Genomic DNA, 14,363 nt, shown 5'->3' on the forward strand with positions numbered 1-14,363 from the left:
TCAGTGGGCTAGGTCTTTATTCTTTGGAACATATGAGATTGAGGGATGACCTCATGGAGGTGTATAAAAAGCCTGTACATGAGAGATATGGATAATATGAATGGATATAGGTTATTCTTCCCCCTCGGAAAGGGGTTACTAAAAACTAGAAAGCATACAATGATCTATGATGAGAGGTGAAATATTATAAAAGGACCTGAGGGGCAACTTTTTAATACAGATGGTATTGTGTATATGGAATGAGGTGCCAGAATAAATGGTTGAGGTAGATATAATAACAAAAGTTAAAAGACTTTTAGTTACATGCATGGATAGGAGAAATTGAGTGCGATGCAGGCAAATGGGTCCAGCTGAGCAAGCACAATGGTCAGTATGGATGATATGGGCCAAAGGGCCTGTTTTCATGCTGTATTACTCTATGACCAACAAGCTTGAGGCATATATTTTCTGTGTTGCTGTACCCTTTTGGTACATGTCGCAGTAGGACCATTTCTCAATTCAGTTTAAATTCTGCACTTGTTCATTACAAGCTTTCATGATGTAATCCCTGATACTGAATTTTCAGAAAGAACTCTTCAAATAACTTCCTGTGAAGGCAATGAAATAAAGCATTTCCTATGCTCAGTACTGAATGTGGCCACAAATCTTCTGTTAAAAATAATTTTCTGCCACATTGGTATAATTGGAAAGGCTGGTATTTTTTCATCACCTCTATTCACCAGTGAGAAACTATTGATGGTATCTGAGTGGCTTGTTAAGGTGTCTTAAAAAGGAGATAAGTGTTATTCATGTTGCTATTGCTGGGAAGTGATATACAGACAAGCCCAGATAATGACATGAGATGACTTCCCAATGGAACAATAGTGAAGCACATTTTCTTTACAAGAACCCAACTGCTTCATGGTTGTCAAGAAAAAAAACAGCAGCTTTAACACTACAGACAGTTTAAATTCTCCATTTTTCACTCAGGTCATTGGATTCTTTATCCTGTGATTTAATGGCTATGATGTTCTTCAGCTATGATTCTACTAACCTGTTCCATGGAGCAAGGGTTTTCATGTATTCCTTTGCTAAACAGATAGAATAGGAATCAACACTTACCTTGCACTATCAGATGCACTTGATAGGTCTTGGGTTGGTGCTGGGTCTGCACTGAGCATGTGTAAGGACCTTCATCGGTTACATCCACTTGCTGAATCTGAAGGCTATACTCTAAGTGTGCACTGGTCAACAGAGTAACTCGAGGATCCAAGGACCATTTGTCATTTCCAGCAAAAATAATATTGGATCGGTTCAGCCAGGCAACCTTTGAGATCCTATCATCAACATAGCACCTTTAAAAGAAGAACAAAATCATCAATCAATACTCAAACAAAAGGAATTAAAAGAAACAGGCAAACTGAAGTTAACTATTTAAATCAAATGCTTGGTTCTTAAGATCAACAGACAAGATTATGCTGTGATTGTAGTATTTCATTGGAATATAAAAGGATGGATACATAATGTCTACGTGGAAAATTTAATTGGAGAGAATAGCTTCCACTCATTTAGCACACACCATGAAGCACTGCTTAAGCAATTTGTCAGTTATTTGAACCCTAAGACTGGATTGTTGCCTCAAATCTTCTATAAGACTTACAGTATGATTTTCACACATATATGAATGTATGCAATTTTGATGCAGGATTATTGGTAGGCCATTTTTCATTGTGAGCCAACTAGGAATGATCGTTGATTACTGATGCATAAAATATAAACCTTCAAAATACAAAGTACATGCATAAGGTTACTGTATATGTGCTCTAAAAATGATGTAGGACATTATGCATACAGGCCTCAAAACAGCATGCAACTTTTTCTAATTCTGTAGACACAGCTCCCAAATATTATTTGAACTCATTTCCTTTACTCCCCTTTTGAAAATACTTGATTGTATTACAGATAAATATAATGCTAAAAGATAGAAATGTAAGAAAATTATAGCACAAGTATATCAATTAACTTGACTGCTTTTTAAAAGTGCTTTAGCATAAACAATAATTTCAAGGATCAACATTAATAATTTCATAAGTTGGATCTGTTTAAAAAGTATATTCAATATAGCTTATTTGTCATTGGTAATTAATAAACAATAAAGTTGCTGAATCTTATTTTTGGCATTTTGCTTGTAAGACACAACAGGACCATAAGACAAAGGAGTAGAATTAGGCCATTTGGCTCATTGAGTTGTCTCCACCATTCCATCATGGGTGATTTATTATCCTTTTCAACCCAATTCTCCTCCCTTCTCCCTGTAACCTTTGATGTACTGAATAACTAAGTATCTATCAACATCTTCTTTAAATATATCCAATGATTTGGCCTCTACAGCCATCCATGGCAAAGAATGGGACAGATTCACTACCACCTGGCTAAAGAATTTCCTCCTCATCTCTTTTCTAAATGGATGCCTCTCTATTCTGAGGCTGCGCTCCCTCATCCTGGACTCACCCGCCTTTCAATATTCGATAGATTTCAATGGGATCCACCTTAATTCTTTAAAACTTCAGTGAGTACAGGCCCAGAGCCATCAAATGATCATCATACATTAAAACCTTCATTCCCTGAATCATTGTCATGAATCTTTTCTGGACCCTCTCCAATGCCAACACATCTCTTTTTAAACGTGGCCAAAAACTGCTCACAATACGTCAAGTGCAATCTGACAAATGCCTTATAAAGCCTCAGCATTACATCCTTGCTCTTATATTCCAGTCCTTTCAAAATGAATGCTAACGTTGCATTTGCCTTTCTTACCACCAACTGAACCTGCTAATTCACCTTTAGAGAATCCTGCAGAAGGATTCATATATTTTCTATCAGTCTTCACCGTGTAAGACACCAGCAGTATGCCAGAAATTCAAGAGCGTCAGGGGGCCGAAGTGATCTTTCAAGAATCACTAGATTCTAGAATGGTTCCAGAGGATTGGAAAATTGCAAATGTCACTCAACTCTTTAAGAGAGAGAGGCAGAATAAAGGAAATTATAGACCAGTTAGCCTGACTTCAGTAGTTGAGAACATGTTGGAGTCTATTAGTAAAGGTGGGGAAACCATGCTGACTTTGCCCTATCATTAATAATAGACTCCGACATCCTCTCAACCACTGAACTCAGGCTAACTAACCTATAATTTCCTTTCTTCTTACTAATGCCTCCATAATCTCTTCCACTACCTCTTTAAGAACCCTGGGGTGTGGTACATTTAGTTCAGGTGACTTATCTACCATCAGACATTTCAGTTTCTCAAGCACCTACTCCTTAGTAATAGGAACTGCACTCACTTCTGTCCCCTGACACCCTTGAATTTCTAGCATACTGCTAGTGCCTTCCACAGTGAAGACTGATGCAAAATATTTATTAATTTCCTCTGCTATTATATTGTCCTCAATTTATACCTCTCCAGCATCATTTACCAGTGGTCAATCATCTGCTCTCATCTCTCTTTTACTCTTTATATATCCAAAGGAAAATTTAGTATCCTCTTATTTAATTGGCTAGCTTACCTTCATATTTCATCTTTTCTCCCCCTATATTTTTTTGTTGTCTTCTGTTAGTTTTTAAAATCTTCCCAATCCACTAACTTCCCACTAATTCTTGCTATGTTATGTGTCATCTCTTTTGCTTTTATGCTGTCTTTGGCTTCCCTTGTCATCTATGGTTACATCATTGTCTCTTTAGAATACTTCTTCAGCTTTGGGATATATCCATCCTGCCACTTCTGAATTATCAGAAACTCCAGCCATTATTGTTCTGCCATCACCTTTGCTAGTGTCTCCTTCTAATGAACTATGGCCAGCTCCTCCCTCTTGCTTCTGTAATTTCTTTTACTGCATTGCAATACTGATACATCTGTCTTTAGCTTCCCCTCTCAAACTGCAATTTGAATTCTATCATATTATGATCACTGCTTTCTATGCATTCCTTTACCTTAAGCTCCTAATCATATCTGGTTCATTACACAACACCCACTCTAGAATTGCATTTTCTCTTGTGGGCTCAACCATATTCTGCTCTGAAAAGCCATCTTGTAGGCACTCTACAGATTCTCTCTCTTTGCATAAAGCACCAACCTAATTTTCCCTATTTGCATTTTGATATGCCCCCATGGCCATTGTAACATTCCACTTTTTACATGAATTTTCTATGCCCATTTGTAATTTGTACCCCATGTCCTCACTACTGTTCAGAAGTTTATATATAACTCCCCTCACTGCCTTTTTTCCCTTTTAGTTTCTTAACTCTACTCACAAGGTTTCAGCATATCCTGACTCCGTGTCATCCCTTTCTATGGATTTGATTTCATTTTTTGCAACAGAATCAGTCCAGCCCCTCTGCCTACCTGCCTGTCCTTACAATGCAATGTGTGTCCTTGGATGTTAAGCTTCCAAATATAATCTCCTTTCAGCCACAACTCAGTGATCCCACAACATCACACCTGACAATCACTAACTGCACTACAGGATTATCTATCTTATTCCGTATGCTGTGTGCATTCAAATATAAAACTTTGAGTCCTATATTGTTACCATTTTTGATTCGCCTATGTTACAATTCAACTCATCCCACTGACTGCAATTATGCCCAATCATCTGCCTGTCCTTCTTCACAGTCTCACTACACATTGCATCAACTAGTATACCAACAGTCCCATTCTCAGCCCTATCACTCCAGTTTCCATTCCTTTGCCAAATTAGTTTTAAACTCCCCAAGAGCTCTAACAAACCTGCCCATTGAGATGTTGCTCACACTCAGGTTCAGGTGTAACCTATCCTTTTTCTACAGGTCATACCTTCCCCAAAACGGATCCCTATCATCCAGAAATCTAAAACCCTGCCACCTACAACAGTTACTCAGCCATTTATTCATCTGTACTATCGTCCTATCCCTGCCCTCATCAGCATGTGATACTGGGAGTAATCCAGAGATTACCACCTTGGAGGTGTTGCTCTTTGGTCATTCCCTTAACTCCCTATACTCACTGTGCAGGACCTCTTCCCCTTTTCCACCTATGTCATAGGTGCCAATGTACACCACAACCTCTGGGTACTCACCCTTCCTCTTGAGAATCTTCTGCAGCCACTCTGAGACATCCTTACCCTAGCACCTGGGACGCACCATGCCATCCTCGATTTTCTTTTTTGCAGCCACAGAATCTCCAGTCTATTGCCCTATCAAGTCTCCTATCAGCATCGCTCTGCATGACATTACCTTTCCCTGCTGAGCCTCAGAACAAGCCACAGTGCCACTGGCCTGCCTGCTGCTCCTGTCCATCTGCCCCCCCCTACCCCCACCAAGTAATATCCAGAAGAGTATCCAGAGGCCCTTCTTTATAGGGCCTCTGCCCCTTTCCCCTACAGTCCTGACGAAGGGTTCCGGCCCGAAACGTCGACCGATCTTTTCCACGGATGCTGCCCAACCTGCTGAGTTCCTCTAGCATGTTGTGAGTGTTGCTTTGACCCCAGCATCTGCAGATTATTTTGTGTATCCAGAAGAGTACACTTGTTGCTGAGGGAAATGACCATAGGGGAACCCTGCTCTGACAGCTTAGTCGCTCTACTTCTCCAGGTAGGTTCCCAACTACTATTTATGGCCTGCATGCAGGGTGTGACCACCTCAGTAAAAGTCTCATCTTTGAGGATTTTAGCCTCCCAGATGCTCCTGAGTGCATCCAGCTCCAGCTCCAGTTCCCTGACCTCATCAGTCAGCAGCTGCACGAAAATGCACTGCCTGTAGATGAAGTAATCTGAGAGACTGTCAGGTGCCCTGAAATTCCACATCTCACAGGAGGAGCATTCCACTGCTTGAACTAACATCCTGCCTACACTTGTTATTGTGATGGTCAATCCATTGAAATGACTGTAAAACAAATTATTTACAGTATGATTTGTACTGCTTTCAGATTTTCATTACTGGCACCTAACTCACAGGTATACTCTGGAGATAGAAGGTTGTTATTAATAAGCTAAATATTAATGCTCATCACAAGAATATATTGTCTAGCAGCTAAAGTATTAGGGAAATATTTATTTCTGTCTCGATTAATCAATTTTAAACATCCATAATTTTGCAATCCTGAAAATCTACCAACTGAAGCACACAATATTTTTGACATTTTTTGAGATGTAATATTAAATATCTCCTGCTTCCTTTCTGTTGTGCTGGCACAGGGAGTGACATTGTTAAACATACAGCTTCCAAGATACTGCTTGCAAAAAGCTGTCTTTTCATAAATGGATGTTGGCTGCTGCAAGGCACTATGTAATAACAAATAATGAATAATGCACCTCCAAATGTGACTTAGGGCTCTGATTTTGGCTACGTTGCCAAATGAATTTTGATATACCCTCCCAGAGCACTTTTCCATGCATCCTCTCATGGCTTTATCATTTTTCAATTGAGTAATAAAACTGCATATTTTCCTTCTTATAATGCGGTTAAACAGAATTAATTCTGGTGACCTTGGAAAGCACTGACTTGAACAAGACTTGTTAAATCTTTTCATACATTTATAGCAGATGACTCCCATTTGAGCATTAATAAAGGAAGCCAGTAATTAATGCACACTATTTATGTCACTGAAACCACTCTTGTGCAACAAATTCTTTCTCATTTCTCCTACACCTTCACCCATCCTGCTATAAAGGCTACCCATCATTTGCTCACATAAAGCAAGTCCATTTGAAAGTTTGCAAAACAAAATAAATGTACAAGATTTTAAAATTTGAGATGGTTTCCATGACTGGTGACTTCCTCACAACTCTATCTGCATGTGGGTAATTTTGTCTTTGGGCAATGGAATAAAATTGATGGTATTGATAGAGCGGCCTGGTGTAAATCTCTTCAAATTAAAATAAAGTCTGGGAGAAACACAGAGAGGAAAGCTGAATTGATATTGCCCATTTTATATCAGCACCCAAAGAAGAATACACAATTGCACTGATTAGAATTCTTGCTGTTGCTATCTCCATATTTTTCTATTGTCTTCCACTCCTCTGTCCTCCTGTCCAACAACATATTTTTATCATGTTTTGTTTTCATCTCTGTGAATTTACTTGCATTGATGCTTTCAGAAATAAAATTTGTTGTGAATCTGTTACTGCGCTTGTCAAAATGAGACTACTATCCCTCCCAACAGGCAATACAAAATTTTCCAGTGTACTGCTTGTGCCTGGGAACAGCATTCAGGAAGAAACAAACCAAAAGAATAAACCATACTAAGGAGCAAATTAGGAAAGAAAATATTTTATTAATTAACTAGAGCACAGATGCACAGCTGTAAGGCAAAGAGAAATTAAATAGCAAGTTGATAAAACAAAGATTGATAAATAGAAGTTAAGCGACTTCCAGCTTTCAAGACACATACTGATTTCAAAAGTAGGTAGTCCAGGAAAATTGAATATTATGAAGGAAGCAATTGTACAATTTGGATCTTCCTTTGTAATTTGGGTGACGATGGGACTGGGATATATACATTTTTTAATTTTTGTAAATATTATTCAGGTGACAACTTTGATGGCTGTGGGACTAAATGTATGCAGGCAGCATGGCTGCACAGTTAGCCAATAAAGCCAATACAATATTGTGCAAACAGTAATGGTGAACAGTTGTTTTTTTTCAGGCTTGGGGGAAATACACAATGGTATTCTTCAGGATCAGTATTCGGACTGCTGCTCTTTGAAATGCATATTAACAAGTTGGACTTGGGGATAGAAGACATTACTTCAATGCTTCAAAAACATACTTAACAATGAAGTGGATTATATAGAAATCAAGAATTGACAAACATACAAATAAAATGTGAAGATACTTGGCAAATTAAATTTAATGCAGAGAAGAGTGAAGTTATGCATTTTGATAGGAATAATAAAGTAGAAAGATGAACTGAATAGGGATAGAGAGAAAAGACAAGACTTTAAGTTGGCAGGATGAGCTATGAAAGGTGTTCAAAAGTCCATAGTGTTTATTGATGGAAAAATAAAGCATCAAAGTAACAAAAATAAACAAAATCAGAATAAATCCTATTGAATCTGAATAGTCTTCCTGCTTAGTTATGGAAGCAACACTTTGGAAGGATGTAAAGGCCTTAGAGAGGTTGCAGATGAGATTCAGCAGAGAAGCTCCAGAGACAAAAGGCTTCAGTAATGGGAGACATTGGAGAAGGTGAGATAATTCACTTTAAGGCAGAGAGGTTAAAAGGAGAATTGGTTGGAGTGTACAAAATCATGAATGCTTTTCAAAGAGAAAATAAGAAACTTCTCCAGTGACAAAAAGGTTAATAACTGACAAAAATGCTGTGAGGCAAGCAATGTACTCTATTAGCTTCCTACCCACTGCATGAGGTTTTCTTCACATTAGGAAGTGGCCTGGAGTTGCTGGAAAAAGGGCACATATCTACTTTCACATTCCACAGCTCTCCTGCTAATTTGCATATTTAAACAGAAGAACAGAGCAGAAGTTCAACACTGATGTTTTAAGTAATGAGAATAGCTTTGCAGATATCTTTAAAATAAATTTTATTTACAGCAGTTTTTAATGCAATTGTATTGATCTAGTGGTTTTAGAACTTGCTTGCAGACAAAAGGATTGTTGATGCTTCTAGCCAACGTCCTTTATGACGATTTTAACTGAATTGTCAACCACCCATTTGCCTCCATAGATGCTGCTTAGTGCTTTGAATTCTCCCAGAAGTTTATTTCTTACTCCAGGTTCCAGCATCTGTACTTTCTTCTGTCTCCACAGAGTGGAAGCAAATTAGCTCTGACCCTGAAGTTGCTCCTCAAGACCTAGAATGACTTATTTTTAAGCTATCAATAGAAAGCCTCGACATTCTCAATATTGAACTATATGCTTCTTCTCCTTTTTGCTAGGTCAATGGCAAAAGTCTCCCAGAAATAAATAGGTCCACAGCAGATGCCATCTCATTGGCTCTTCTCACAACCCTGGAACAGGCTGAAGTACGAGGTGTTTCCAATGAGTGGACAATGAATGGCTGCGGGACTGGAAGGCATCCCATGACAGATATTCAGAGTGTGCACAGCACAACTGGTAGGTGTGTTTACAGACATTTTTAAGCTCTCCCACTCCCATTGTAGAGTGTTCTCCTGCTTCAAAATATCCACCATTGTTTCTGTACCTAAAAAGACCAGGTAACAAACATGTCTGAACAACTGATGTCCTGTCGCACTCACCTCAATAATAAGCAAATGCTTTGAGAGGCTAGTTGAGAACTACATCTGCAGCATGCTGCCACCACACTAGACCCCCTACAATTCACCTACCGACACAACCGATCAACAGATAATACAATAGCCACAGCTCTACACACCATCCTTACACATCTGGAGAAGAAGGATGCTTATGCGAGAATGCTGTTCTTGGGCTACAGTTCAGTATTCAACACCATAATTCCTTCCAGGCTCAACAAGAAGCTCAGAAACCTCAGCCTTCACCCAGCCTTATGAGGTTGAATCTTGGACTTCCTGTCAGGTCGCTGGCAGGTGGTAAGAGTGGGTTCCCTCAACTTGCCCATCTGACCCTCAACACAGGTGCTCCTCGGGGCTGTGTCCCAACACCCCCCCCCCCTTTACTCTCTGTATACCCATAACTGTGTCAGCAACCACAGCTGCAATCTACTACTTAAATTTGCTGATGATACTACATTGATTGGCCTAATCTCAAATAATAACAAAGCAGCCTACAGAGAAGAAGTCATCACCCTGACACAGTGGTGTCAAGAAAATAACTTCTCCCTCAATGTCACAAAAACAAAGGAGCTGATTGTGGATTACAGGAGGAAGCGAGACAGGCTAACCCCTATAGACATCAATGGATCTGGGCTCGAGAGGGTGAACAGCTTTAACTTCCTCAGCGTACGCATCACCAAGGATCTCATGTGGTCTGTACTTACCACTGTGTGGTGAAAAAGCCACAACAGCACCTCTTTTACTTCAGACATTTGAAGAACTTTGGTATGGGCTCCCAAATCCTAAGAACTTTCTACAGGGACACAACTGAGAGCGTCTTGACTGGCTGCATCACTGCCTGGTATGGGAACTGTACTTCCCTCAATTGCAGGACTCTGCAGAGAGTGGTGCGGACAGCCCAGCACATCAGTAGATGTGAACTTCCCATTATTCTGGACATTTACAAAGACAGGTGTATAGAAAAGGGTCCAAAGGTTCATTGGGGACCCAAGTCACCCCAACCGCAAACTATTCCAGTTGCGACCATCCGGGAAGCGGTACCGCAGCATAAAAGCCAGGACCAACAGGCTCTGGGACAGCTTCTTCCACCAGGCCATCAGACTAATTAATTCATGCTGATACAATTGTATTTCTATGTTATATTGACTTATGTTATACATACTATTTATTTCAAATTACTATAAATTGCACATTGCACATTTAGATTTGAGATGTAACAAAGATTTTTACTCCCCATGTACATGAAGGATGTAAGTAATAAAGTCAATTCAATTAAATTCAATTCAACATTTGGACAGTATAGATGCATACATCAGGATGTTCTTTATTGATTACAGCTCAGAATTTAACACCATCACCCCTTCAAAACTACTCAGTAATCTCCAAGTCCTGGGCCGCAATGCCCCTTGTGCAATTGGATCCCGGATTTCCTCACTAGTAAACCCCTATGAATTATGAACCTGTTTTCCCAGATTCCTTTGTTCTACTGCACTCCTCAGTGTCCTATTGCTCAGTATGTAAGACCTACCATAGTTGGTCCTCTCAAAGTACAACAGCTCACACTTGTCTTTATTAAATTCCATCTGCCATTTTTCCAGCTGGTCCAGATCCCGCTGCAAGCTTTGATGGTCATCCTCACTGTCCAATAAACCCCCCAGTCTTGACGTCATCCGCAAATTTGCTGATCCAGTAACCACAATATCATCCAGCATGTATACCTGCAGCACTCCACTACTCACAGGCCTCCAGTCAGAGAGGCAACCATCTACTGCCGCTCTTTGGCGTCTCCTGTGAAGCCAATGTCTAGTCCAATTTACTACCTCATTTTGAAAGCCAAGTAACTGAACCTTCTTGACCAACCTGCCATGCTGAACCTTGACAAACGCTTTGATGAAGTCCATATAGGCAGCATCCACTGCCTTACCTTTCAATAACTTTTGCACTACTGGTGCCAGGTCCACCGGCCTATAATCTCCTGGTTTATTTTGAGACCCTTTCTTAAATAGAAACATAGAAACATAGAAAATAGGTGCAGGAGTAGGCCATTCGGCCCTTCGAGCCTGCACCGCCATTTATTATGATCATGGCTGATCATCCAACTCAGAACGCCGCCCCAGCCTTCCCTCCATACCCCCTGACCCCCGTAGCCACAAGGGCCATATCTAACTCCCTCTTAAATATAGCCAATGAACTGGCCTCAACTGTTTCCTGTGGCAGAGAATTCCACAGATTCACCACCCTCTGCGTGAAGAAGTTTTTCCTAATCTCGGTCCTAAAAGGCTCCCCCTCTATCCTCAAACTGTGACCCCTCGTTCTGGACTTCCTCAACATCGGGAACAATCTTCCTGCACCTAGCCTGTCCAATCCCTTTAGGATCTTATACGTTTCAATCAGATCCCCCCTCAATCTTCTAAATTCCAACGAGTACAAGCCCAGTTCATCCAGTCTTTCTTCATATGAAAGTCCTGCCATCCCAGGAATCAATCTGGTGAACCTTCTCTGTACTCCCTCTATGGCAAGGATGTCTTTCCTCAAATTAGGGGACCAAAACTGCACACAATACTCCAGGTGTGGTCTCACCAAGGCCTTGTACAACTGCAGTAGTACCTCCCTGCCCCTGTACTCAAATCCTCTCGCTATAAATGCCAGCATACCATTCGCCTTTTTCACCGCCTGCTGTACCTGCATGCCCACTTTCAATGACTGGTGTATAATGACACCCAGGTCTCGTTGCACCTCCCCTTTTCCTAATTGGCCACCATTCAGATAATAATCTGTTTTCCTATTTTTGCCACCAAAGTGGATAACTTCACATTTATCCACATTAAATTGTGGGACCATGTTAGCTATCCTCAAATCCTCGAGTCCCTCACCTGTCGCTAAGGATGATTTAAATATCTCTGCTATGGCCCCTGCAATTTCCGTACTTGCATTCCACAGTGTCTGAGGGAACACCTTGTCAGGCCCTGGGATTTGTCCACCATGATTTGCCTCAAGACAAACACCTCTTTCTCTGTCATTTGTATAGTGTCCATCACCTTGTTGCTGCTCTGCCTCAGTTCCTCATTTCTATAGATTCTGTGTCCACCTCCTGAGTAAATACAGATACTAAATGTCCATTTAAGATACTCCGATCTCTTTTGGCTCCACGTATAGATTACAATCTTGATCTTCCAGAGGACCAATTATGTCCCTTGCAATCCCTTTGCTCTTAATATATGTGTAGAAGCCCTTAGGATTCGCATTCACCTGGTCTGCTAGAGCAACTTCATGCCTTCTTTTAGCCCTCATGATTTCTTTAAATGTTCCCTTGCATTTCTAATACTCAAGTAGCTCATTTTTTCCTAACTGCCTATACCCGCTATGTACCTCCTTTTTTTCCTAACGAGGGCCTGAACATCCCTTGAAAAGCAATGATTCCTAATCCTGTTATCTTGGTCTTTTATTCTGAGAAGCATATATAAGCTTTACACTCTAAAAATTTCACTTTTGAAACCACCCCCCCCCCACTTACCTTTCACAGAAAACAGCCTTTGTCAATTCAAACTTTCTAGATCCTTTCTGATACCATCAAAATTGGCCTTTCACCAATCTAGAATTTCAATCCGAAGACCAAATCTACCCTTTGCCATAATTACCTTAAAACTAGTGGCATTATGATCAGAAAAGTGTTCCCCTACACAAATATTTGTCAACTGCCCTGTCTCATTCCCCAGTAGGAGACTAAGTATTGCACACTCACTCATTGGGAGTTCTATGTACTGCTTAAGTAAACTTTCCTGGACATATTTGACAAATGCTGTCTTATCTATTCCTTTTACATTATGGGACTCACAGTCATTATGTGGAAAGTTAAAATCACCTACAATCACAACCTTATGTTTCTTGCAACAGTCTGCGATCTCTCTTGAAATTTGTTCCTCCAAATCCCATGGACTTTTTGGTAGTCTATAATAAAACCCCAGTAACATGGTCATATATTTCTTATTCCTCAGTTCCACCCATAAAGCCTCACGGGATGAGTTCTCCAGTCTCTCTTGACTGAGTACTGATGTCTTGACGAGCAATGCCATCCCTCCCACACACCTCGTCGTCGTGGCTATCCCTCGAGGTCGAGGATGATGGTCTTCATTCTGAAGAAGTGGCCCACAGAGTGAAGATGCCTGTGCGTGTATTTGTTTAACGTGTACTTGATGTTGCACTCTAAGAAGCACATGATACTTCACAAATCAACCAATGGCATGGAAACCACGATGACTGGAGCTGATGGATTTGTTGCAGCCTTCATCTGCCCTCACAGCCATTGAGTTCAAAGTAACTTCGTCCGCCTGTTCCACTGTTGAGGTCTTGATTGGATTGTTCTTTGTCAGGGACCTCACCGCCATGGGTGACCCTACCAGGAGCATAGCACCAGATGACATTGCTCTCGGGATCACAGGACCACACAAGCTTCTCCACCACGACAAGGTGACAATCCACACTATCCCACACTACCATGTCTAATACAACAGAACCCTGTAATATTGAGCCACTAGTCCTGCCCCTTCTGTTTCATTAGTAACTACAATATCATAATTCCATGTGTTGTATGGTCCGTATTTTCTGGGATCTTGGCATGAACTAATATTTGCTGCTCTACATAAGAACATAAGAAATAGGAGCAGGAGTAGGCCATCCGGCCCATCGAGCCTGCCCCGCCATTCAATAAGATCATGTCTGATCTGTCCGTAAACTCAGCTCCATCCACCCGCCTTTTTCCCATAACCGTTAATTCCCTTAATTCTTAACTCTTAATTCTACACTCCAGTAAATGCTCCTGAACTGTTATCTCCCCAAGCACACCACCCATCCAATACCTTGAACGAAAGGAAGGAAATTGCCTTTTAAACTCACGGGGAGCATAGGCCATCAACTTTTTGCTGTTAATGAATCTGTAGCAGGCAATTTCTTTTTTAGGAAGTCGAGTTGCTAGCTCAACACTCAAGCCAGCATGGATGGAAAGCATGCCTGGGGAGCCGGCTGGGTTCAAACTGGGGAGCCTTCGCTCCGAAGTCTGGCGCAGATGCCACTATGCCACCAACCGGCCTATCCAATACCCTGAGTTGCCCTAAAAATTCTAAT

At 40.8% G+C, this 14,363-nt stretch overlaps 1 protein-coding gene across 1 annotated transcript in view; it reads right to left on the minus strand.

Moving 5' to 3' along the window:
• The window catches only part of lsamp (limbic system associated membrane protein), an 858,459-nt gene that overhangs the window by 453,034 nt on the left and 391,062 nt on the right, over positions 1-14,363 (minus strand). The window contains exon 2 of the mRNA XM_072262290.1: positions 1,102-1,334. Within this exon, the coding sequence (XP_072118391.1) occupies positions 1,102-1,334 (233 nt within the window). The remainder of the gene's footprint in view (positions 1-1,101; positions 1,335-14,363) is intronic.

This window comes from Mobula birostris, chromosome 6, assembly GCF_030028105.1.
Source record: "Mobula birostris isolate sMobBir1 chromosome 6, sMobBir1.hap1, whole genome shotgun sequence".
Classification (NCBI taxonomy): domain Eukaryota; kingdom Metazoa; phylum Chordata; class Chondrichthyes; order Myliobatiformes; family Myliobatidae; genus Mobula; species Mobula birostris.